Source organism: Coregonus clupeaformis, chromosome 3 (assembly GCF_020615455.1).
Source record: "Coregonus clupeaformis isolate EN_2021a chromosome 3, ASM2061545v1, whole genome shotgun sequence".
NCBI classification, from domain to species: Eukaryota; Metazoa; Chordata; class Actinopteri; order Salmoniformes; family Salmonidae; genus Coregonus; species Coregonus clupeaformis.
In genome coordinates, this window is record NC_059194.1 from 6955404 (window position 1) to 6982721 (window position 27318).

General features: G+C 47.2%; 1 protein-coding gene across 1 annotated transcript; it reads right to left on the bottom strand.

Moving 5' to 3' along the window:
• Window positions 1-69: 69 nt before the first annotated feature.
• Window positions 70-27086, bottom strand: atg2a (autophagy related 2A). The gene is made up of 39 exons (XM_041848612.2): window positions 26568-27086; window positions 25986-26148; window positions 25258-25407; window positions 24865-24967; window positions 24435-24573; window positions 19854-20075; window positions 19644-19743; window positions 19270-19440; window positions 18816-19007; window positions 18463-18706; window positions 17481-17622; window positions 17244-17342; window positions 16947-17105; window positions 16522-16795; window positions 16369-16441; window positions 16026-16194; window positions 14064-14206; window positions 13827-13951; window positions 13445-13599; window positions 13033-13183; window positions 12691-12875; window positions 12485-12565; window positions 12249-12355; window positions 11967-12130; window positions 11804-11880; window positions 11514-11684; window positions 8278-8404; window positions 7674-7900; window positions 7306-7535; window positions 7014-7149; window positions 5414-5644; window positions 5062-5248; window positions 3980-4145; window positions 3800-3869; window positions 3608-3690; window positions 3396-3517; window positions 2895-3049; window positions 2388-2543; window positions 70-2265 (listed from the first exon to the last, which is right to left on the bottom strand). The coding sequence occupies exons 1-39, from the start codon at window positions 26736-26738 to the stop codon at window positions 2029-2031; spliced, it is 6057 nt and encodes a 2018-aa protein (XP_041704546.2). The 5' UTR covers window positions 26739-27086; the 3' UTR covers window positions 70-2028.
• Window positions 27087-27318: the final 232 nt, after the last annotated feature.

The window sequence follows — 27318 nt, forward strand, 5'->3', positions numbered from 1 at the left end:
AGTAAAGCTTAGAAAAGAATCCTTTATTCATTTTGTCAACGTTTTTTTTTAAAAAGCACAAAAACCATGTTGTTTTTTTATTCGTATTTTATTTTTTGTATTAACTTGTGTACTCATCGTCTTGATATTATACAGGTAATTCTTACAGATATGATATAGTAAATAGTAATTACACAGAGGTTAGCCGACAGATCCGACCCGCTTGTTTACAGCTGCACTAGGGTCGGACAGCATTCCACTTTAAATTAAGCATGCCTTTGTATATTAAGACACCGTGGAGCCGGCACAAGATATGGCTCGGAAAACGTACCTCAATGCAGGGATGAGAAATGCGTTGTACTCCGAATTGTCCCATTATCCCAACTGTTACACCAAGAAGATTGCTAGCTAGCAGTCGTTGAATCTTCTTGGTGTAACAGTTGGGATAATGGGACAATTCGGAGTACCAAAACATTTCTCATCCCTGGATTGAGGTACGTTTTCCGAGCCATATCTTGCGCCGGCTCCACCGTGTCTTAATATACAAAGGTATGCTGTCAGACCCTAGTGCAGCTGTAAGCAAGCGGGTTGGATCTGCCGGCTAACACAGAGGTGTGACCAATACAACCAAAGGGTCACCCTCACAAGAAACCACTAACCCACAAACACACACTTACAAACTCTATCTTACGCACACACACACATACCTAAACATACATCCCTTAAACGTATTGAACAAATGATAAAAATGTAAAATGTTTTACCACAAACCCCTCTTTTTCTTTCTGTCTTAACCCTCCAGACATTCCACCAACACTGTTATTTTGAAAATGAATATGATAATTAATACTAGTGTTTAACATAATTAGAAAAATACAAATAAAAAACGCAGGAAGGCAACTAACGAGACGAGTCAAGAGAGTTCTGTCGAGAGGAAGGAACCAGACTGGTGATAAGGTCCAAGGCCCTGAGGGGGACATCTTGCTCTGACAAAAACAAAACCGTAAGTACAAACCGGATGACCAAACGCTGGCAAGCATTAAAAGCAAGGAAAGCCATTTGACGTAGAGAGGAAAGGACGTTTCTCTAGTTCGTTCAGTTCATCATCCATATTCTCCCATGACTGCATTTAGTTAATACAACCAGGCCCAGGTCATTGTGTCCACTGGTCAAATATGAACAAGTAAGCATACAGAGAGATGAGTATTAAGTTTCAGGAAGGCAATAAAAGTAGACATTGGTTTCAAACCAAAAGGAGGAGAGGCCAGGGAACTCAGCATTGAACAAGCTTATGGCACAAACACCGGGGTGGGGATGTGTGCAGGCTAGGATGGAACAATCACAGTGTGGCATTTTGAGGTTGAGGAACTATGACATTCCTAACCTTTGTAAGGATCTCAGCAAAGGCCACTATAATAGTTTCTCCAGTCTCCTCCATCCATATCTCAAAGGAATACAGGAGAGAGAGGATGTTACCATCCAATCCCCATGGATACTGATTTAGGCTCAATAGAATGAGTTCCCGGACTCAGAGTAAGCCTACTCCTAAAATGCATGCTCAATTAAGGATCGCCATTCAAAGTGCTTTTCAGTCCAGGAATAGGTTTAATCTTAATAGCCTGATCAACAGAAGACTGGGAGAGCTACTGATGAACAAGTGTAATCCCATCTACCACTACTAGATCCTTTATACTAGCCTAGAGCCCTGTCTGCCCTTTGTCAGCGTTGACGGCTAAACATGAAGTCAACCCAGAATGACAGTGATATGTTTACATACCAATAAAAAGGTAGAGAGTATCTGCATCATGTACATACTGCTGCAAGGAGAGTGAACTGAACTCTATTTGATTGTGTCGAAGAAAGAAAACAAAAAATGTATCTCAATCCATCTGGAGCCACATAAAATACTGGGTGTCAATCACTCCGCAGTAGTTCGTTTTTTTTGCATTAAAACTCACTCTTTCACACATTCACTCCCTTCATCGGTTCACCCACATTACGATTTCACCCCCACATCATTAACCTTTAACCCACCGACCACCAGAATCATCACTCTTGGCCTTCTTCGGAGCGCCATTTTAAGAAGTCCTCCTTCCGTGCATCTGGCTTGATCTGGTTCCGCATGCCCCCAAGTAGGTTGGACGTTGCCTCGGATGCCACTATTAGGGGACGGACGACGGTTGGTGGGATCTGCCGCAGGACTCCGCCCACAGCACCAGGCAGACCTTTCTGCTCATGCCCGCGAGTCGCCACGTCACATAGCGTCTGAGCTGTGTCCATCATGCCCTGGGAAACAGACAGACAACAGAGGGGTGTGTGTGAATGAGTGTTAGTGAGAGAGCTAGGCCTTTTCTTGTTATTATTCTAAAATGGTTGATTTAAATAAATTGATTCAGTAGAACACGTACCTCTCTGACGGTGTCATAGGCCTTAGCCACGCCCTCTCGGATGTCGGCAGGCTGGTGGGCGCGGTGGGGCCGGGTGGAGGGCGGTCGGCCCTCTGTGATGTAACGGTTCCGGGGGGGCGTTGGGGACAGGATGTCGTACACCGTCTCTGCTGTAGCCTAGAAGAGAAAGAGCAGGATTATTCCAACTCTGTAAGAGAGTGAGGCACATCATAGCAATGGAGGAATCTTTATTACTGGTTCCAGTGGCTTTTATCTATATGGTTGCTACTAGTCTTTCAGTTCTTTCCTACATGGTTCAGGTATGCTAACCCTTTGGCCATAATCTATGATACGTGACTGTAAGGTTAGTGGTATTAACATGTATGGTGTGTGGTACATGGGGTGCATTGTTTCAACCTATATGTCTATGTGAGCTGCACGTTTGATTGGTATTCTACCTGTGTGTGGCCTACGGACAGTCTTTTGCCTGCTGATAGTCTGTGGTTAGAGGTCAGAGGTCAGTAGTACCTGTATGGCCTGCACCAGTCTGTTGCTGAGCTCCAGAGCAGCAGAGGCAGTGGAGGTACCGAAGGACGCTGCCCCCCGCTGGAGACCCCGGATAATGCGCCCATCCCGCCTGTACTGCTCTATTGGCATCCAGAACAAGTCCCTCACTCCATGGACTAGAGAGAGAGAAAGTTACATAAAAAACTAATGAGATCAACACTAAATGAGGTTGTGAGAGTAGGCTAGCTATAACCATATTGCAAGAGAACAATTCTATTAATATGGTTATAACTCAGGGACTACTAAAGGTCCTCTGTAGCTCAATTGGTAGAGCATGGCGCTTGTAATGCCAGGGTAGTGGGTTAGATCCCCGGGAACACCCATACGTAAAAATGTATGCACACATGACTGTAAGTCGCTTTGGATAAAAGCGTCTGATAAATGGCATATTATATATTATTATATTACTAAAGGGACAACGACAAAGATCACCAAACAAGTGACGTCACTTCCTGTACTTACACAGCTGAACTACAGAGTGCATGGGGCCTACACCTCCCAGAATGCCCTGCAGCTGGTTCTTTCTGATGTCTGTCAGCCACTCAGTGACAGCGTACTGAATCACCTTATCTACGCCTAGAAGTCTGGGAGGAAGAGATATTAGAGAAAAGCGTTATGAAAAAGACACTTGCTTCAGACTACAGAGAAACCCCACAGAGTTAGTGTTGTTGTACCCGTGTCGGCAGCAGAGTCTCTTCAGCTTCAGTTCAGAGCAGTTCAGCTGGGCCAGACCAATAAGAATCCCTGCAAACGTCCCCTAGGAAACAATCACGGTGCAAAGGTCAAGTGTGTGACATAACATAATAAACCACAGAGATTGGTTCACAGACAAATCATCGCAGTTAAAATGTCCTTTGTCCTTTCACCTGCTCAATGACCACATGCTTTCCCTGGTAGTCCAGCCAGATGGGGACTTCAGAGGTGAAACGGAACTCCCTTAGAAAGGAAAGACAACGTAGAAATCATTTCTACCCATTCGAAATAGACTTGAGTTTTTTTTGTAACTTCATGGATACATTTTGGGAGGATTAAGTTACAGTAATTACCGGAAGTAGATTGGCTGATCAGTGGAAGAGGTGGAGCCAGCGGACGAGGAGCTCTGCTCGCTATAGGTGGTTTCTACAGAAGCAGTGAGGTCAGGACCCAGACCAGCAGGGGTCTCTGTGCCACTGACCCCATCTTCAGTGGGCTTCTGGGAAGGGTCTGTCTTCACTGTGAGAGGACAGAGAGAGAAATTGAAGAAAACAGGAGAAAGTATTGAGTGGTTGAGGAGGATATACACTACATGACCAAAAGTATGTGGACACCTGCTCGTCGAACATCTCATTCCAAAATCATGACCATTAATATGGAGTTGGTCCCACCTTTGCTGCTATAACAGCCTCCACTCTTCTGGGAAGGCTTTCCACTAGATGTTGGAACATTGCTGCGGGGACTTGCTTCCTTTCAGCCATAAGAGCATTAGTGAGGTCGGACACCGATCTCAACAAACCATTTCTGTATGGACCTCTCTTTGTGCACGGGGGCATTGTCTTGCTGAAAGAGGAAAGGGCCTTCCCCAAACTGTTGCCACAAAGTTGGAAGCAGAGAATCATCTAGAATGTCATTGTATGCTGTAGTGTTAAGATTTCCCTTCACTGGAACTAAGGGGCCTAGCCCAAACCATGAAAAACAGCCCCAGACCATTATTAGCTTGTTTGGCATACCACTTCACGGCTGAGCCGTTGTTGCTCCTGGACGTTTCCACTTCACAATAACAGCACTTACAGTTGACCGGGGCAGCTCTAGCAGGGCAAAAAATTTGACAAACTGACTTGTTGGAAAGGTGGCATCCTATGATGGTGCCACGTTGAAAGTCACTGAGCTCTTCAGTAAGGCCATTTTACTGCCAATATTTGTCTATGGAGATTGCATGGCGGTGTGCTCAATTTTATACACCTGTCAGCAACGGGTATGTTCACTAATTTGAAGGGATGTCCACATACTTTTGTATATATAGTGTATGATACAGAGCACCAAAAAGTAATTATATGTATAATTGTTTTCCTGATCCATGTGACCTGAGCAGGAAAAAAACCAAGGCCCTACTTATCATGTAGAGTACAGAGAACACAACGATGGTGCTCACCCTCAGCTGCAGGGTCCACAGGCAAGTAGGGGTTAACTCCAGCAGCCAGACTACTGAAGAAATCCTTCAGGAAGAACAAGGCATCCTGGTCGATGTTGAGTCGGAGGGGCAGGAGGCTGACTCTTAAACAACACTCTGCACCACCCAGACCAGAGTCTGGACACACCTGCAGGGCCTTCACTGTTAACTGGGACACACAGATAACACATTAGGTAGAATTACAACAAAACCATTACAACCCAATATCATAGAAACATTTATAATTCCCCTGGAAATTAGAATCATTTATAAAAACACTTTCACAACGAAAAGTAAATAATGATAAATGGCTATAAAAAGCCTCTTCTCTCACCATGTTGGAGTGTGCTCTGCGGGGCATGCTCTCGCTGGTGTACAGGTAGAGGAACTTGTTGAGCTGGGATGAGGCCAGGCGGTCACGCACCTCCAGCTCCTGAACGATGAACACCTGGCGGGACAGAGGCTGCTCCCCCACCGCCCCGACCCCCACCCCAGGCCCCTCTCCCTCCTGACCCGGCCCAGCCGCAGACACCACCCCCCGATACGACTCATGCTGGAAGCTCACCTGGAACAGGAATGGCACATTTAACTAATAGCACCAGTTATGTAGCTTTTTGCTGTCTCCACTTTAACAAAAGGATCGGTTGACATTTATGCTACACTCCAACTGAACATATCCTTACAATGGGGAAAAAAATGAATTAGATTTCCATTTTGTTCAGAGAAAAGAATCAACGGCAAACAATATCTTTAGAGTACTGTATGGATACACACAGTACATACACTCTCCCTCCCTTGGTGAGCTGGATCACAGTACATACACTCTCCCTCCCTTGGTGAGCTGGATCACAGTACATACACTCTCCCTACCTTGGTGAGATGGATCACAGTACATACACTCTCCCTACCTTGGTGAGATGGATCACAGTACATACACTCTCCCTACCTTGGTGAGATGGATCACAGTACATACACTCTCCCTACCTTGGTGAGATGGATCACAGTACATACACTCTCCCTACCTTGGTGAGATGGATCACAGTACATACACTCTCCCTCCCTTGGTGAGATGGATCACAGTACATACACTCTCCCTCCCTTGGTGAGCTGGATCACAGTACATACACTCTCCCTCCCTTGGTGAGATGGATCACAGTACATACACTCTCCCTCCCTTGGTGAGCTGGATCACAGTACATACACTCTCCCTCCCTTGGTGAGATGGATCACAGTACATACACTCTCCCTCCCTTGGTGAGCTGGATCACAGTACATACACTCTCCCTCCCTTGGTGAGCTGGATCACAGTACATACACTCTCCCTCCCTTGGTGAGATGGATCACAGTACATACACTCTCCCTCCCTTGGTGAGATGGATCACAGTACATACACTCTCCCTCCCTTGGTGAGCTGGATCACAGTACATACACTCTCCCTCCCTTGGTGAGCTGGATCACAGTACATACACTCTCCCTCCCTTGGTGAGCTGGATCACAGTACATACACTCTCCCTCCCTTGGTGAGCTGGATCACAGTACATACACTCTCCCTCCCTTGGTGAGCTGGATCACAGTACATACACTCTCCCTCCCTTGGTGAGCTGGATCACAGTACATACACTCTCCCTCCCTTGGTGAGCTGGATCACAGTACATACACTCTCCCTACCTTGGTGAGATGGATCACAGTACATACACTCTCCCTACCTTGGTGAGATGGATCACAGTACATACACTCTCCCTCCCTTGGTGAGCTGGATCACAGTACATACACTCTCCCTCCCTTGGTGAGCTGGATCACAGTACATACACTCTCCCTCCCTTGGTGAGCTGGATCACAGTACATACACTCTCCCTCCCTTGGTGAGCTGGATCACAGTACATACACTCTCCCTCCCTTGGTGAGCTGGATCACAGTACATACACTCTCCCTACCTTGGTGAGCTGGATCTCCATGAGCAGGTTGTGTTGACGTCCACCGCCACCAGCCCAGCGCCAAGAGTTCTGAGGCCGGGACGGAGCAGCAGAGCGGGATGGGGACCCACGCATCCCAGAGGGGGCAGAGCGACCCCTAGAGAGAGAGGGGGAGGGAGGGAGAGGAAAGAGAGAAAGGAGCTTGATGATCAGTAAGAGAGAAATCTTACATATTCAAGTGCCTGTTGCTGGGTTGTGTGTGCATGTCTGAATAATGCTGTGCATTTGTCTGTATATGTGTGTGTATGGACACCTGTTTCCATGCTGCGTGTGTGTAGACATGGCCTTGCCCCCGAAGTCTCTCCCTCCGTACAGATGCCAGACGACAGACACCTCTCGTAGCACCACCCTGCTCTGGGGGACAGGGAAGCGGCTGGGGGCCCGCAGCAGGTCAGAGCTTCCCCGCGGCCGGGAGAAGTGGCCCTCCCTCACCCTGATAGGACTCTCAGTTAACACAGTCACCAGGGGCTCCCCGTCTCTGGGCTGGGGGTGAATTAATGAACATGGACACCAGAATAGGTTTAGTACTTCATGTTGCATAATTCAATTCCATGTGAACTACAGGTAATAGAGAAAGTAGTATGGAGAGATGAGGGGATGAAATAGAGAACAGAGACTCACAGGTATACCCATCCCAGGAGCCTCTAGGATGCAGAAGTCCTCGTTGTCCTCTGAACCCTCAGAGCCCTCCTCTGACATCATATCCGCCTGCACCTCAGTGGCTGTCGCCACCAGTCCGTCAAGCTCTGAATCCTCCCCGTCAATGACAACAGGTGGGCGGAGCTTGGGAGCCTCCCCGGGGAACAGGTAGACAGAGACAGGTGAGCCCCGCTGGACTGTGGGAGAACCTGGAAACACACAAGGAAATATCCCACATGTCCAGGAGTCATCACCATCCTCTATTTAATGTATATTATATGTATAGAGGACTGTAAGCCGCTCTGGATAAGAGCATCCAGTAAAGCAGTGTTTCCCAACTCCAGTACTCCCGTACCCCCAACACTACACATCTTTGGTGTAGCCCCGGACAAACTCACCTGATTCAACTCATTGAGGGCTTGATGATTAGTTGAAAAGTTGAATCAGGTGTGCTCGTCCGGGGCTACATCAAAAATGTGCGCTGTTCTGGGAACCGAAGTTGGGAAACACTGATCTAAATGGCCAAAATGTAAAATGTTATATCTAGTGATGCTGAACAACACTATCATTTAATAGCCCGTTTTACCTGAGTCCATATCCTCATCTGGATGGCTCCTCTCGGTGTCAATCAAAGCATCAAGGAGATCGCACTGGTTGATCTCAGCAGTCTCAGCTGGAGGGCAGGGTGGCAAGGAGGCGGGACTTTCTGACAACTAACACATGACACGTAAACACAGACAGAAAGATCAGGGATGGACAACTCCAGTCCTCAGGGGTTGATTCAAATAATTGCATTCTAAACTGAAGATCATGATTAGTTGATTATTGGAGTCGGGTGTGTTAGCTGGGGCAAACGTGTGACACTAGTCAGGACCCTGAGGACTGGAGTTGCCCATCCCTGCAATAGATAGTTGAAGCTAGTGGAGTTAGGCTCCTATTCTACCGCTCCACAGTTTCATTCTCTTCAGTTGTTCTCACACAATGCTTATACGAACAAACATACAAAATCAGTTCCAGACCTTAAACAAGGTAGTATATCCTAGTCTACTGTATATAAACAGCACAGGAACGAAATCATCAACATGTATTGATCACATCTTTACTAATGCTGCAGAAATGTGCTTGAAAGCAGTATCCAGATCCATCGGATGTAATGATCACAATATAGTAGCCATATCTAGGAAAACCAAAGTTCCAAAGGCTGGGCCTAATATAGTAAAAGAGGTCATACAATAAGTTTTGTAGTGATTCCTATGTTGTTGATGCACAGAATATTTGTTGGTCCGTGGTGTGTAATGAGGAGCAAACAGACGTTGCACTTGACACATTTATGAAATTGCTTATCCCAGTTACTAATAAGCATGCACCCATTAAGAAAATGACTTTTAAAAACTGTTAAATCCCCATGGATTGATGAGGAATTGAAAAAAGGTATGGTTGAGAGGGATGAGGCAAAAGGAATGGCAAATAAGTCTAGCTGCACAACCGATTGGCAAACGTACTGCAAATTGAGAAATCATGTGACTAAACTGAATAATAAGAAGAAACGACACTATGAAACAAAGATAAATGACAAAGAATTATAGTAAAAAGCTTTGGAGCACCTTCAATGAAATGTTGGGAAAAAAGGCAAACTCACCTCCATCATTCATCACAAAACCGACTGAAATTGCTAACTACTTTACAGATTTTTTCATTGGCAAGATTAGCAAACTTAGGCATGACATGCCAGCAACAAAACGCTGACACTACACATCCATGTATATCTGACCAAAATATGAAAGACAAGAATTGTAATTTTGAATTCCGTAAAGTGAGTGTGGAAGAGGTGAAACAATTATTGTTGTATATCAACAATGACAAGCCACCGGGGTCTGACAACTTGGATGGAAAATGACTGAGGATAATAGTGGACGAAATTGTCACTCCTATTTGCCATATTTCCAATTTAAGCCTACTAGAATGTGTGTGCCCCCAGGCCTGGAGGGAAGCAAAAGTCATTCCGCTACCTAAGAATAGTAAAGCCCCCTTTACTGGCTCAAATAGCCAACCAATTAGCCTGTTACCAACCCTTAGTAAAGTTTTGAAAAAAATTGTGATTGACCAGATACAATGCTATTTTACAGTAAACAAATTGACAAAAGACTTTCAGCACACTTATAGGGAAGGACATTCAACAAGCACAGCACTTACACAAATGACTGATGATTGGCTGAGAGAAATTGATGATAAAAAGATTGTGGGGGCTGTTTTGTTAGACTTCATTGCGGCTTTTGACATTATCGATCATAGTCTACTGCTGGAAAAACGTATGTGTTATGGCTTTACTCCACCTGCTATATTGTGGATACAGTTACCTGTCTAACAGAACACAGAGGGTGTTCTTTAATGGAAGCCTCTCCAACATAATCCAGGTAGAATCAGGAAACACCCAGGGCAGCTGTCTAGGCCCCTTACTTTTTTCAATCTTTACTAACGACATGGCTTTTTATTATTTTTATTTATTTTACCTTTATTTAACTAGGCAAGTCAGTTAAGAACAAATTCTTATTTACAATGACGGCCTACACCGGCCAAACCCGGACGACGCTGGGTCAATTGTGCGCCGCCCTATGGGACTCCCAATCACGGCCGGTTGTGATACAGCCTGGAATCGAACCAGGGGGTCTGTTGTGACGCCTCAAGCACTGAGATGCAGTCCCTTAGACCACTGCGCCACTCGGGAGCCTTGGAGTAAAGCCAGTGTGTATATGTATTCAGATGACTATACACTATAGACGTCAGCTACTACAGCGACTGAAATGACTGCAACACTTACCAAAGAGCTGCAGTTCGTTTCAGAATGGGTGGCAAGGAATAAGTTAGTCCTAAATATTTCAAAAACTAAAAGCATTGTATTTGGGACAAATCATTCACTAAACCCTAAACCTCAACTAAATCTTTTAATAAATAATGTGTAAATTGAGCGAGGTGACTAAACTGCTTGGAGTAACCCTGGATTGTAAACTGTCATGGTCAAAACATACTGATACAACAGAAGCTAAGATGGGGAGAAGTCTGTCCATAATAAAGCGCTGCTCTACCTTCTTAACATCACTATCAACAAGGCAGGTCCTACAGGCTCTAGTTTTGTCGCACCTGGACTACTGTTCAGTCGTGTGGTCAGGTGCCACAAAGTGAGACTTAGGAAAATTGCAATTGGCTCATAACAGGCAGCACGGCTGGCCCTTTGATGTACACAGAGAGCAAACATTAATAATATGCATGTCAATCTCTCCTGGCTCAAAGTGGAGGAGAGATTGACTTCATCACTACATGTATTTGTGAGAGGTATTGACATGTTGTAAGCACCGAGCTGTCTGTTTAAACGACTAGCACACAGCTCAGACACCCATGCATGCCCCACAAGACATGCCACCAGAGGTCTCTTCACAGTCCCCAAGTCCAGAACAGACTATGGGAGGCGCACAGTACTACATAGAGCCATGACTACATGGAACTATATTCCACATCAGGTAACTGATGCAAGCAGTAGAATCAGATTTAAAAAACAGATAAAAATACACTTCAAGGAACAGCGGGGACTGTGAAGCAACACACACATGATAACATACGCACTATACACACACATACACATGGATTTTGTGTTGTAGATATGTGGTAGTGGAGCAGGGGCATGAGGGCACACAGTGTGTTGTGAAATCTGTCATGAATGTACGGTAATGTTTTTAAAATGTATAACTGCCTTAATTTTGCCAGACCCTAGGAAGAGTAGCTGCTGCCTTGGGGATCCATCATAAATATAACTACTGGTCTGTCTACCGGCAGCTTCTGTCCAGCGATCTCAGTGGGTGATGCGTGTCGGGGGGGCGGGTGCAGGTCTCCCTGGGAGACCAGGTACTGCAGCATGTTGACCAGGGCAGCACAGGAGTCAGCACAGGTGTGGAGGTGGACCACGTTGTTGGAGCAACGCAGCTCAAACAGAGGTTGGGACTAGGAGAGACAGAGAGGAGGGGATAGGAAGACAGCGTAGATTTGAGACCAACAGTCTCTAAAGTTCAAACACACAGACAGATGTATAATCACACAAAATTGGCAAGCTAAAAACGTACCAGTTTCCCCGTATCACTGCCTTTCCATGTGGTAATGGCCAGCTCCAGCAGATCAATGTCCAGGACACACACATAGTCTGAGAGGAGGGAGAGAGTGCGTTAGAATTGAACACACACTCAAACGCAGATGTACACACACGGTCCAGTTAATCATGTGGCATACCTCGTCTCAGGTCCACTACATCACTTTCACATTTATCAGAGAGATACAGGGCAGAGTCATCCAGGATAAACCTGAGGTGAAAGGTGGCAGTGTCTACGATGATGTTACTGGACAGAGAGAAGGATTCTGCTGTGAACAACACCCTCAACGGAAGATACAAGGGCCTGAGAGACAGAGAGCAACAAAGAAGGGGAGAGAAGGGAGAAGTGAAAAATCATTATATGTTAATAATTTATTATCTACCTTTGTCCACATATGTAAATCTGCTGTGTGTGTGTGTACCTGTAGTCCACGGCGCAGGTGGCCAGGTGTGTGTGTAGGACGGTAATAACTGCAGGAGATGTGTAGCCCAGGATCGGGTCATCAATGACATCCAGAAAATCAACCAGCTGTCATGAAGAAACACAGCCTAATCAACAAGACTCACTAACCAAACACACACCACGCAGTAAAATCATGACAGGTGCCTGAAGCTTCTCTGCTTTGGTATTTATTAGGATCCCCAATTTCCCGCATACCTGTTCGTGCCAGCTGTGATTGGTCTGTGCCATGTGATGTCGCATAGTGGCGCCATGGAGACGAAGGGCAACCAGGAACTCCTGTAAAACACACAAACACAGAATGAAGTTAGTGATATTTCTTAATCACAAGCACAGCTAACTTACAAGCGCAATCAAAAGGTGATATTTCATTCAAATAATAAATGAGAAGATATGAATGTTACCTTGACGTTGCTCTGAGGGTCCAGGGTGATTTTGATAGCCGTGGATAACATCTGGACCTCAGTCTCCCTGCCACTCACACTGCTCACCCCCACCTCTGTGGGGTAAATGGTAGGGTCCAGATGCCCTGGGGGAGTGAAGCTGGGCATTTCTAACCGCCCGGGGACAGGGGAGTCTTTCACTACAGCTGTGAATTGGAGGAAAAGAGTTAGTGACCAGAAGGGAAAGAGGTAAGGGCTGTCAGTCATTTAGAAGAGATACACATGATAACACATGGATTTTCACACTACTACAAATGATTAGGAAGGTACTTCCAGAGCTAAACCCTGATATATTCCACTCACCTTTGTGGTAAAGCTCCACCCTCCTACTCTCCAGGCACAGGAAGCTGAGATGGGGGTTGTTATGATGCTGCGCCACACTGAACATCTTCCCCCCTTCCAGGTCCAACAGGAGCTCCCCGTGACACCGCTCCTCCTGACTTCCTGTCTCTCCCTGAAGGAGGCGAAACAGGAAACAGAAAACGATTTACTAAACAGGTGTCTTCCTTAGAAGCATCATAGTACACGTACACATTCATTCAATTTGTGTAATACAAATTCTAAACTACTGAATTCAAATGAAATTTACGTTAGCTCTAATATCGTTCCTTCAAGCAGTAAGGTCCAGTCAGGATTTGAACCAGGAACCAAAATCTCTCCAGTCTATATCCCTAGCTAACCATTGTAAGATGTAGCTGGTTCATTATTTGCTCACCTTGCTGTCCGTCATGGCTTGGAGGCGGCCCTTCCCTATGACGACGGTGAGGGATAGCAGGCTGAGGGCGTGGTTAGGGCGGGGCTCCGACTGCCTGCATCTGGCTGATACACTGGCTGTGTAGAACTGAGCATCTTCCTCCTCGGAGTCTGAGTCTGAGAGACCAGAAACATCACAGTTATAGAACTGTTGAACAACGACACATTTCAGATGGTCTGCAGGGGTGCAGACTAAAGAGTTGCTCAACACATACCACTTGGCAAGCCATTTTAAATCAGAGCTTTAAATAGACTAAAGATGTTAACAAGTTGCTACCCAGAGATTACCCAATTCTGTCTGACCAGTTTGAAGTGGTTTACAAGTCTCAGTATGGGGGTCTCACCTAGTCTGAAGGCAGACTTGCAGAGCTGGAAGTAGTCGTTGTCTTGGCGATGGTGTTGGGGGCTGTGGTGGCTCTTAGGGACTGAGGGGGGAGGGGCTTCCCACATCAACAGGTCATTATTGATCCTACAGGGATGGAGAGAGGAGGACAAAGGGGAAGAACAGAAAAAGAGAAAGTGAGTGATGTAAAATGGTGGAAACAAATAAACAAATTAGCGAGAGAGACAGACACACAGACCTGTTGTAGACACTCTGGAAGGCCTGTTTGCTGGGCAGGAAGATGTAGGCCAGGGGCAGAAAGATGTCTACTACACACTGACACTGAGAGACACACTGAGACTGGAACTGTTGCATCTCCTCTGGGTCTGCTGGGATCACCATCTGAAGGGGGGGCAATGAAAGTAGTTAGATAGAGGAGAAGACAGGAGGATGAGGAGACAGGAGGATGAGGAGCAGAGGACAGAAGGATGAGGAGACAGATTGATGAGGAGACAGAAGGATGAGAAGACAGAAGGGTGAGAAGAAAGAAGGAGGAAGAGAGGACAGGAGGTTGAGGAGACCGGAGGATGAGGAGACCGGAGGATGAGGAGACCGGAGGATGAGGAGACCGGAGGATGAGGAGGAGAGGACAGAAGGAGGAGGAGGAGACAGGAGGATGAGGAGACAGGAGGAGGAGGAGGAGAGGACAGGAGGAGGAGGAGACAGAAGGAGGAGGAGGAGAGGACAGGAGGATGAGGAGACAGAAGGAGGAGGAGGAGAGGACAGGAGGATGAGGAGACAGGAGGATGAGGAGAGGACAGGAGGATGAGGAGACAGAAGGAGGAGGAGGAGAGGACAGGAGGATGAGGAGACAGAAGGAGGAGGAGGAGAGGACAGGAGGATGAGGAGACAGGAGGATGAGGAGACAGAAGGAGGAGGAGGAGAGGACAGGAGGATGAGGAGACAGGAGGAGGAGACAGAAGGAGGAGGAGGAGAGGACAGGAGGATGAGGAGACAGGAGGAGGAGGAGGAGACAGAAGGAGGAGGAGGAGAGGACAGGAGGAGGAGGAGACAGGAGGATGAGGAGACAGGAGGAGGATCAGGAGACAGGAGGATGAGGAGACAGGAGTATGTGGAGACCGAAGGAGGAGGAGGAGACAGGAGGATGAGGAGACAGGAGGATGAGGAGACAGGAGGATGAGGAGACAGGAGGAGGAGGAGACAGGAGACAGAAGGAGGAGGAGGATGAGGAGACAGAAGGAGGAGGACACAGAAGGATGCAGAGGAGAGGACAGAAGGATGAGGAGGAGAGGACAGGAGGATGAGGAGACAGGAGGAGGACACAGAAGGATGCAGAGGAGAGGACAGAAGGATGAGGAGGAGAGGACAGGAGGATGAGGAGACAGGAGGAGGACACAGAAGGATGCAGAGGAGAGGACAGAAGGATGAGGAGGAGAGGACAGGAGGATGAGGAGACAGGAGGAGGAGGACGAGAGGAGTATGAGGAGACAGGAGGAGGAGGAGGATGAGGAGACAGGAGGAGGAGGAGACAGGAGGAGGAGGAGGAGAGGACAGGAGGATGAGGAGACAGGAGGATGAGGAGACAGGAGGATGAGGAGGAGAGGACAGGAGGAGGAGGAGGAGGAGACAGGAGGAGGAGGAGGAGACAGGAGGAGGAGGAGGAGAGGACAGAAGGAGGAGGACACAGAAGGATGAGGAGACAGAAGGATGAGGAGACAGGAGGAGGAGGAGGAGACAGGAGGAGGAGGAGGAGACAGGAGGAGGAGGAGGAGACAGGAGGAGACAGGAGGATGAGGAGACAGGAGGATAAGGAGACAGAATGATGAGGAGACAGGAGGATGAGGAGACAGAATGATGAGGAGACAGGAGGAGGAGACAGGAGGAGGAGGAGACAGGAGGAGGAGGAGACAGGAGGAGACAGGAGGAGGAGGAAAGGTTAGACTGCAACTTTTGGAAAGTGGGTAAAATAAAAACCCAACATCTTTAGGAAGTGTGAGATCATGAGGGATGGTGAGGAACTGAAAATTGGTCCAGAGAGGGATGGTCAGGGGTGAGAGAGAGGATGGTCAGGGGTGAGAGAGAGGATGGTCAGGGGTGAGAGAGGGATGTTAGGGGTGAGAGAGGATGGTCAGGGGTGAGAGAGGGATGGTCAGGGGTGAGAGAGGGGAGAGTAGGTGTTTGTGATGGGATGGTGCGGTACCTCCTCAGTCTCGAACATGGTGCGGTTGGAGGAGAAGGGAGAGCTGGTCTTCTCTCGGAGTTCACAGGGGTTCTCAAACGACATGGACCCCAGGTCCCTCATCAGACCCAGCCCTACCCCCCCTAACGCTGACCCCAGACCCTCTCCTCCATTGACACGCACTGACAGCCTGGAGAGAGGGAGGGAGAGAGAGAGATAGAAAAAGAAACAGACAGGGAGATGTAAACTATACAGTAGGTTGATGTGCAACGTTGACTTCTGAAACGCATTAAATCTACGCAGCCAAGTGACACAGCAAGTGAAACAAACTCTCCTAAAATACATGTTCCAGAAACACACTCACTTGGCCATGGAGTCTTGACTCTTCTGGACTCTGATACAGGGGAAGGAGCCTCCTTCCCAGCCCTCATACGTTCCTGAGAGAAACAATTAACAAACAATTGCTCAAAATGTGTTAATGTTTGTGTGTATATTTTACTGTGTGTGTATTCCTCACCGTGCATGTCACTGAAGCTAGCCTCCAATAGCTGTGTGAGGGGGCCGTGGGGGGGGCCAGGGGGTGCATTGGGATCCGGCTGGAGGTCAGGGCCCTCCTGGGAGCGGATATCCAGGTCACACAGCTCCAGCACCAGGGTCTCCTGCCGCACGGCCCTCTGGGAAGGCGGGCGTCGGAGGGGGAGCGGCCGGAGGTCCGGGATGGGGAAGCGGAGCTTGAGGACGGCGTGGGGCGAGAGGAGGGAGAGAGAGGAGTGCAGCTCACTGCTCTGGGTCTGAGAGAGGGATGGGAGAGGAGAATATTCAAAACAAAAAAAATTCGAAACATAAAGCAAACCTGCAATTTAACTTCATTTGTGAGGCATGCATATCAAAAACATTATCAAATGGCTCCTCTTAGTGGATGATGGCTTGCTAAGTGTTTACCTGTGTCTGTACGGGTCCTCCTCCTGTCTGTGTGGGACAGTGGCTGCAGGCTCTGCTCAGAGGTTCCAGTCGACTCAGAATGTCCAGGTCCAACTCAGCACTCAGCTCTCCCAACTCTACCCTCACTACACTGTCTCTACGCACCACACGCTGCCTCCCCTGCAATACAGAGACATATCAGGAGGAGGGGGTAGCAGGTTAACAGAGGAAACCAAAACAGACTGAATCAATTACATATTAGCTTTTGAACATGTTCAACTGACACAAACACACAACATACACACTGTCCTGGTTTACCTTGCGCAGGTGTTTCTCTGTGAGACTGTAGTGTAGCTGTGCACAGGGTCTGGCTGTAGCTCCCACTGTGAACGTAGCAGCCCGCTGGAACTGCAGCAGCTACAGAGAGAGAAAAAACAGTGAAGAGAGGAAAGCGTTATATCCTGGGCAATGCTAGCCCCTGCTGAAACACACTGTATTATGATGAATGTTGTGTTAAAGCCCTCAGATAATCTCAAATAACAGCCCCTGTCCTACCTCAGTGTATTGGGGTTTGCCTGGCTCCCAGAGACACTCAAGCAGCTCTAGCCTGCTGAAGGACACGTCAGAGGTCACAGCACGGGAGTGGCGACCTGCACTGCGCATCTCACATGCCACCTGTACCGCTGCTCCAGTCATCCTGAGAGAGAGAGAGACACAGAGAGAGAGAGACACACAGAGAGAGACACAGAGAGAGACACACACACACACAGAGAGAGAGAGGCATAGAGAGAGAGAGAGAGAGACACACAGAGAGAGACACACAGAGAGAGAGAGACACACAGAGAGACACACAGAGAGAGAGACACACACAGAGAGAGAGAGAGACACACACAGAGAGAGAGAGAGACAGAGAGAGAGAGAGACAGAGAGAGAGAGACACAGAGAGAGAGAGAGACACAGAGAGAGAGAGAGACACAGAGAGAGAGAGACACAGAGAGAGAGAGCGACACAGAGAGAGAGCGACACAGAGAGAGAGAGAAAGAGACACAGAGAGAGAGAGAAAGAGACAAAGAGAGAGAGAGAAAGAGACACAGAGAGAGAGAAAGAGACACAGAGAGAGAGAGAGAAAGAGACACAGAGAGAGAGACACAGAGAGAGAGAGAGAGAGAGAGAGAGAGAGAGAGAGAGAGAGAGAGAGAGAGAGACAGAGAGAGAGAGAAAGAGAGACAGAGAGAGAGAGAGAGACAGAGAGAGGAGGACAGAGAGAGGAGGACAGAGATGGAGAGCGAAAAAGGATGATTTATTTTTTTACATTTATTTTTAGTCATTTAGCAGACGCTCTTATCCAGAGCGACTGACAGTTAGTGAGTGCATACATTTTCATACTGGCCCCCCGTGGGAAACGAACCCACAACCCTGGCGTTGCAAGCGCCATGCTCTACCTCTACAGGGGACTACTTATTGATATGTAGGGAAGGTTTGTTGATTTATCTGAGGAGTGGTGGCCAATGTTGAAGAGGCTATTGTGTGTTTGTACCTGAGGTGTGAGTGGGGGCAGGCTTCAGCAAAGCTAGCTCTGAGGTGGTGGAAGTCTCTCTCACTGAACATGCTGTCTTTGAAGAAGGCCAGCTCCCGAAAGAACACTCGAGACACCTGGGCTAATGAGCAAGCTGCGTCTGGCCCGGGGGGCGGGTCCTGCTCCAGTAGGGTTAGGGTGAGCCCGCCAAGCGAGAGGCGGAGCAACATCTCTGGCTTCAGGGGCTCTGATTGGTTACTTCGCCCTGGAGGAGGGGTTAATAAGATGGATCAGGAAGATCGGTTGTATAGTATCGTTTTTGTTATCTGTGAAATGTGTACAAGACAGTGTGAGTAAGATGTTGTGAGTGTTACCTGGTATTCTGCTACACTGAGGCAGGCTGGATAGTGATCCTGGTACAGGATAACGCCTGGGACCCTGTGGTAGGCCCTGAGCGTAGCTAGCCTGGCTGTGTGTAGACGACGCCATGCTGTCAGAGAGAGAGCTGCCAGAGCGCGCTGACGTCACACTGCTGGTCATACCAGGACCCATGGAGTAGAACATATCTGAGAGAGAGAATGAGAGAGGAAGAAGAGAAAGACAGAGAGAGAAGAGAGACAGAGAGAATGAGCACTATGCTTCACATGTCTAGTTCAACCAAGCTCCAAGAACATGTCAAGAATGCAAATTATGCAGCAGCAGACAACTGTTCACATGTCCTGCAGACTATGTATCACCACAAAGCTAATGCGACCCCTGTCACCGCAAAATTCACTAGCCTCCATATTGCATTCCAACTCTTTAGCTGCCCTCCACTACCCCACGTACCCCCGTTCTCCAGACCGGTGAGGTAGGGCTCCATGTCAGGCTCGTCATCCCAGTCCGGATCTCCATCGCCGGGGCTGGAGCTCAACTGTTTGCTCAAGTCCTCCTCTATCAGACGCAGGTCCTCAGAGTCCAGGGGACGGCTGTGAACCCCAGCACCACTGGCCTCAGGCTCTGGTAGGATAGACAGGGAGGAATCATACAGGGTCTGCAGTACACAGTGCATATGAAGATGTGCATGGTTAAACTATGGATCCAAACAAAGTGTGTTCAGTTAATTGAGTTTTGTTCCACTGTCAATGACATTAGGATGTGGCACTAAGACACATATGAGGAATGCAGGTGGGGAGGCACAGGTAACCAGTTTCTTTACTCACCTGTGTCGATGCAGAGGGCAGATAAAAGGTCGGTCAGGTGAGTGATCTGGTCTGGAGAGAGCAGCAGGTGGAGGCAGCCCACCTTCCCATCCAGCTCCAACTGGAAGATAAGGAGAGAGACATTGTTGGAATAACAGTGACAAAACAAAAGACAAAAGCAAAACAGAGGTTCTTAAAAACTTAAGTGCACACAGGAAGGAAATGAACAACCTTAGGTCCAGGCAGCATGTCGTTCTGTTTGATCTTGACCGTGGTCTCCATGAAGCCGGAGCAGCTGCCGATGAGGAGGGGCTGCTGGGTGGCCGGAGGGGGGGAGGTTGGGGCGGCTGGAGGGTCATCATCCTCCTCCTCCTCCTCCTCCTCCTCATCCTCACATTCTTCCTCCTCTTCGCTGGCTGAGGCTGAGCCAGGGGTGTCCGCTCTTAAAGAACCCTGTGAAGGAGAGGACGATTACCATGGTGCTGGAGGGAATGGCTGCCGTTTTACTGGCTCCTAACCAACTGTGCTATTTTTTTCAACAAAAAAACAACATTGTTTGTCACTTATTTTGTACATAATGTTGCTGCTACCATCTCTTATGACCGAAAAGAGCTTCTGGACATCAGAACAGCGATTACTCACCTCGAACTGGAGGAAGATTATTTTATTTAATGAGTCCGACGCGAAGGATATACTGCTTTCCCGTGACCAGGCCCAAATCCCCGCGTGAAGAAAAGACAGAGATACAGGGGGCGGAGGTCGGGGTAACTTGTGAGAATTTGTCGGCAAGTGGGTAAACCGCCACTACCATCCGTCCTATTGGCCAACATGCAATCATTGGAAAATAAACTGGATGATCTACGATCAAGACTATCCTACCAACGGGACATTAAAAACTGTAATATCTTATGTTACGTCGTTAGCCATGAAGTGCTTTGAAAGGCTGGTCATCGCTCACATCAACACCATCATCCCGGAAGCCCTAGACCCACTCCAATTCGCATACAGCCCCAACAGATGACGCAATCTCAATCGCACTCCACACTGCCCTTTCCCACCTGGCCAAAAGGAACACCTATGTGAGAATGCTGTTTATTGACTACAGCTCAGCGTTCAACACCATAGTGCCCACAAAGCTCATCACTAAGCTAAGGACCCTGGGACTAAACACCTCCCTGTGCAACTGGATCCTGGACTTCCTGACGGGCCGCCCACAGGTGGTAAGGTTGGCAAAAACACATCTGCCATCCTGATCCTCAACATGGGGGCCCCTCAGGAGTGTGTGCTTAGTCCCCTACTGTACTCCCTGTTCACCCACGACTGCATGGCCAAGCACAACTCCAACACCATCATTAAGTTTGCTGACGACACAACAGTGGTAGGCCTGATCACCGACAATGATGAGACAGCCTATAGGGAGGAGGTCAGAAACATGGCAGTGTGGTGCCAGGACCACAACTTCTCCCTCAATGTGAGCAAGACAAAAGGAGCTGATCGTGGACTACTGGAAAAGGAGGGCCGAACAGGCCCCCATTAACATTGGCTGTAGTGGAGCGGGTCGGGGTCGAGAGTTTGAAGTTCCTTGGTGTCCACATCACCAATGAACTATCATGGTCCAAACACACCAATACAGTCGTGAAGAGGGCACGACAACACATTTTCCCCCTCAGGAGACTGAAAAGATTTGGCATGGTTCCCCAGATCTTCAAAAAGTTATACAGCTGCACCATCGAGAGCATCCTGACCGGTTGCGTCACCGCCTGGTATGGCAACTGCTCGGCATCCGACCGTAAGGCGCTACAGAGGGTAGTGTGTGTGCCTATGGCCCAGTACATTACTGGGGACAAGCTTCCTGCCATCCAGGACCTACAGTTGAAGTCGGAAGTTTACATACACTTAGGTTGGAGTCATTAAAACTCGTTTTTCAACCACTCCACAAATTTCTTGTTAACAAACTATAGTTTTGGCAAGTCGGTTAGGACATCTACTTTGTGCATGACAAGTCATTTTTCCAACAATTGTTTGCAGACAGATTATTTCACTTATAATTCACTGTATCACAATTCCAGTGGGTCAGAAGTTGACTGTACCTTTAAACAGCTTGGAAAATTCAAGAAAATAATATAATGGCTTTAGAAGCTTCTGATAGGCTAATTGACATCATTTGAGTCAATTGAAGGTGTACCTGTGGATGTATTTCAAGGCCTACCTTCAAACTCAATGCCTCTTTGCTTGACATCATGGGAAAATCAAAAGAAATCAGCAAAGACCTCAGAAGAAACATTGTAGTCCTCCACAAGTCTGGTTCATCCTTGGGAGCAATTTCCAAACGCCTGAAGGTACCACGTTCATCTGTACAAACAATAGTACGCAAGTATAAAACCATGGGACCACGCAGCCGTCACACCGCTCAGGAAGGAGACGCATTCTGTCTCCTAGAGATGAACGTACTTTGGTGGGAAAAGTGCAAATCAATCCCAGAACAACAGCAAAGGACCTTGTGAAGATGCTGGAGGAAACAGGTACAAAAGTATCTATATCCATAGTAAAACGAGTCCTATATCAACATAACCTGAAAGGCTGCTCAGCAAGGAAGAAGCCACTGCTCCAAAACCGCCATAAAAAAGCCAGACTACGGTTTATAACTGCACATGGGGACAAAGATCATACTTTTTGGAGAAATGTCCTCTGGTCTGATGAAACAAAACTGTTTGGCCATAATGACCATCGTTATGTTTGGAGGAAAAAGGGGAATGCTTGCAAGCCGAAGAACACCATCCCAACCGTGAAGCACGGGGGTGGCAGCATCATGCTGTGTGGGGTGCTTTGCTGCAGGAGGGACTGGTGCACTTCACAAAATAGATGGCATCATGAGGAAGGAAAACTATGTGGATAAATTGAAGCAACATCTCAAGACATCAGTCAGGAAGTTAAAGCTTGGTCGCAAATGGGTCTTCCAAATGGACAATGACCCCAAGCATACTTCCAAAGTTGTGGCAAAATGGCTTAAGGACAACAAAGTCAAGGTATTGGAGTGGCCATCACAAAGCCCTGACCTCAATCCTATAGAACATTTGTGGGCAGAACTTAAAAAGCGTGTGTGAGCAAGGAGGCCTACAAACCTGACTCAGTTACACCAGCTCTGTCAGGAGGAATGGGCCAAAATTCACCCAACTTATTGTGGGAAGCTTGTGGAAGGCTACCCGAAACATTTGACCCAAGTTAAAGAAATTAAAGGCAATGCTACCAAATACTAATTGAGTGTATGTAAACTTCTGACCCACTGGGAATGTGATGAAAGAAATAAAAGATTCTCTCTACTATTATTCTGACATTTCACATTCTTAAAATAAAGTGGTGATCCTAACTGACCTAAGAAAGGGAATTTTTACTAGGATTAAATGTCAAGAATTGTGAAAAACTGAGTTTAAATGAATTTGGCTAAGGTGTATGTAAACTTCCGACTTCAACTGTATATACTACGCTGTGCCAGAGGAAGGCCCAAAAAATGGTCAAAGACTCCAGTCAGCCAAGTCATAGACTGTTCTCTCTGCTACTGCATGGCAAGCGGTACCAGAGCGCCAAGTCTAGGTCCAAAAGGCTCCTTAACTTTATTAATCATTAATCAAATGGCCACCTGGACTATTTACATTGACCCCTCCCCCCTTTGTTTTTACACTGCTGCTACTCACTGTTTATCATCTGTGCATAGTCACTTTACCTCAACTAACCTGTACTCCCGCAGATTTACTCGGTACCGGTACCCCCTTTATATAGCCTCGTTATTGTTATTTTATTGTGTTACTTTGTATTTTATTTTTTCCTTTATTTAGTAAATATTTTCTTAACTCCATTTCTTGAACTGCATTGTTGGTTAAGGGCTTGTATGTAAGCATTTCACGGTAAGGTCTACACCTGTTGTATTCAGAGCATGTGACAAATAAAATGTGATTTGATTTAAAGGACTCTGAAGGAGAGGAAGATTACCAGCACTACTGGTTGGTAGAGTCTGTCAAATCAAATCAAATGTTATTTGCCACATGCGCCGAATACAACAGGTGTAGACCTTACCATGAAATGCTTATTTACAATCCCTTAACCAACAATGCAGTTATGAAAAAATGTAAAAAATAGATAAGTAAAAAATAAAAATAATTAAAGAGCAGCAGTCGTAGCCGGCCGCGACCGGGAGACCCATGGGGCGGCGCACAAGTCGTCCAGGGTAGGGGAGGGAATGGCCGGCAGGGATGTAGCTCAGTTGGTAGAGCATGGTGTTTGCAACGCCAGGGTTGTGGGTTCGATTACCACGGGGGGCCAGTATGAAAAATAAAAAAATTATGTATGCACTCACTAACTGTAAGTCGCTCTGGATAAGAGCGTCTGCTAAATGACTAAAATGTAAAATAAAATAACAGTAGGGAGGCTATATACAGGGGGTACGGTACAGAGTCAATGTGCGGGGGCACCGGTTAGTCGAGGTAATTAAGGTACTATGTACATGTGGATAGAGTTAAAGTGACTATGCATAGATAATAAACAGAGTAGCAGCAGCGTAAAAGAGGGGGTGGTGTGGGGGACAATGCAAATAGTCTGGGTGCCATGATTAGCTGTTCAGGAGTCTTATGGCTTGGGGGTAGAAGCCACTAGGGGGAGTGTGAGAGGAAATGTGAGTAGTTTATAAGTGAATATTTAGGCTCTATAAGAGGTGTGTGTGTTATATTGGGACCCAACTTGAGTATATGCATGTGAGAGTGACTGTGTCCATTAGAAATTTTATAAGTGCTGTGGTCAATGTAAAACTGTGCGTGTTACCTGGGGCCCTCTGGTGGTCTCGTACAGCAGTTGAACAGAGCTGAGCTGGAGGATCTTGTGCAGGAAGGCAGGGGGCTGGTGGATGTCTACAGGCACTGTCTGGCTGGGGTCCCTCACTGCCTCGTCACAGTACTCCAGCCTGCAGCGCACCACACAGCCACCGGGGGCAGACAAGAGCACTCAGCACAATAATGCTATGTAACCTTCAACCTCAGCCAAAACACCCACCATACACACATACAAGCTCTACTAAAGATAGTGAAGCTTCTCCGAGGTTCTCTTTGGATCTACAGCCAAATACGGAGACAGTTTGGCATTGCAGGTTTGCCTCAAGTGTTTCCTCATCTCCTTCCTGACTTCTAAACTGGTCAAAGGTGGACAGACCACAAGAGGCAGTTTGAGAATGTCAGTGCGGTGAGAACCAACATACCGTTTGATGTGCACCTCTAAGGCAATGCCCGTCTCCAAGTCCAGGGGCTGGTGCTCGATTCGGACAATGGTGTCCAGGAGAGTGACTTTTATCCGACGCAGGACTGCAACATAACAAACAGGGACATCCACTATCACTAACCATATTGGTCACAAAGACACCAGAAGGGACACCAGTGATATGATTTCAGTCCTTATCTCACAAGCTTGGAATTGACAGTACATGACTGACTCCACAGTTTGAAAATGGCTGAAAAAGTTGTTGTTATCTTCAGAAGAAGGCATTAACCAACCACTGGGGACAGTACAGGAATGATAATGACAACTTTAAAACAGGTGCATACTTTTCACTGCCACACACATATGTGCAAACAAGGCCTACACAGTGACTCACCCGTCTCAATAGTTTGTGCAAACATCTCCAGGCCCTCCAGTGGAGCGGGCGGCTCCTCTGACGCCTCAGGGGGGTCCTTTAGGCACTCCTGGGCCAGCTGCATGCTGGAAGTCATGCATGTGGACCAGCCCTGGGAGTCCAACCCCCCACCTACAATTAAACAAAAACAAGGCATGATTCAGTGACTGTAATCAATGATAAGCGATGACTCATCATGGCCATATAGTACAGTAGCGTTTCCCCAAACTCGGTCCCGGGGACCTCAAGGGATGCACGTTTTGGTGTTGCCCTAGCACTACACAGCTGATTCAAATAATCAAAGCTTGATGAGTTCATTATTTAAATCAGCCGTCTAGTGCTAGGCCAAAAAAACAAAACATGCACCCAATGGGGTCCCCAGGACTGAGTTTGGGAAACACTTCTGTACTGTATGACTGATCAACATACTCATGTGCTACTTAATTGGTTTGCAGCTGGCTCTGAGAAATGTTGAGCCTGGGATAGATTAACATGTCTTCTCTTGAGAAAAGAGTTAGCTAGTACTAGACACTACTGTATTTGTCTGGTTGACAATAACATTCTAAAAGGTAGCTAATCAATGGTTACCACAACTTCCTTCCTGAAGCTGACAGGCCTGAGGCAGTGACAGGAACAGGAGCTGAATCAATAACAAGGTAACAACAAAGAACTCATTAGTCAGGCAGAGTGGCTGTCAGGCTGAGACTTACTGGTCCTGTACTTGGGTTTGCATGTTATCTGAAGGCCTGAGATGACCAGGGTGCAGTGGTCGGTGACAAGAGCTGACCAGGGAATTGTCACCGCTATGCTGCTCACAAACCCATCCACAATCTCAAATGGAGCCCCAAGAGACTCCAATAGTTCGTTGACCGCCTGGGGGAGAGGGAAGGAAACGGGTGAAGAGAAATTAAGAGATGAGTGGAGGATCCGGGAAAAAATTAAAACAGTGTCCTACAATAAACAGCTGGTGGAAATTGCTTAGGGCAATGGGGTTGTCTGTTATGCAGATTGAAAGAGAGTGAGTTTGCGAGACCTAAGTATAACTTGGTCATATATATTTCAACTGAACTGCAGTGAGGGGAGTTATTTTCCAATCAGATGATGACAAAAATATTCTCGGAACGGCTGTTCCTTGAACTCACGAGAAGCGAGGATATGACGTCGATGATTGTTGTTATGTTCAAGTCTTGAAATTGCGAAATAAGTTTGTTGAGGGTCGGGTTGCATGGGAACACACAAAAGCGACGAGTTGTTCAGACAGTTAGACGGCTTCACTACTTTCACTAACTTACCCAAACGTCGATGTTGATTTCTTTGATGACACCACTACCATTGTACAGGTCCAAACTTAACTGTTCCAAACTCAGTCGTTCTTGTAAGAAGTGACCGAGGTAATGCTGTAAGAGGTACCGACAGGCCCGCTTCTTGATTGAGCCTGACCAGGGGAAAAGCCAGCGAGACATAGGGCCAGTGAGTTCAGGGTGAGGGAGCGAAGAAACGATGGTGGAAAACTAATGCGAAAACAGTCCTCTGGCAACTGCATAACAAAGAAAGCAAAGAAGTCTACTAACGAGCTACAGTGCTAGCTAGAAGTGGCTAAGGAAAGGTGTAAACCGTCTCTCGGAAATCCTTTGTCAGGACCGATGAGTCCAACGTCGTTTTAGAGGACGTTCTACTTGTCTTTAGTTGTTTCAGTTAATATTTTAGCGGTATTTCTGTCGAAACTAGGCGACAGGTCTTCTTGCATATCTCCCGTTTCTCAGGGTTGTTTATTGTTTTCATACTTGAACTGAATGTATGGTGGGGACGGCGCTGCGTCATTGCGTCATCAGTCGCAAAAGCCGTAAATTAGATTGATATACGCCATCTTTAGAAGGTCAAAACAAAACGGTGTGCCCGTTCTTCTTGTCTACCGCTGCCCAGGCGTTGCTGATACATGCCAGATCTTACAATGTCAGCAATTGGTTGATGCATGCAATGTCTGAGCAGCTGAACGCGACCGGTATCTGTTCATTTGGTACTGTCATCCAGTGATAATCATAA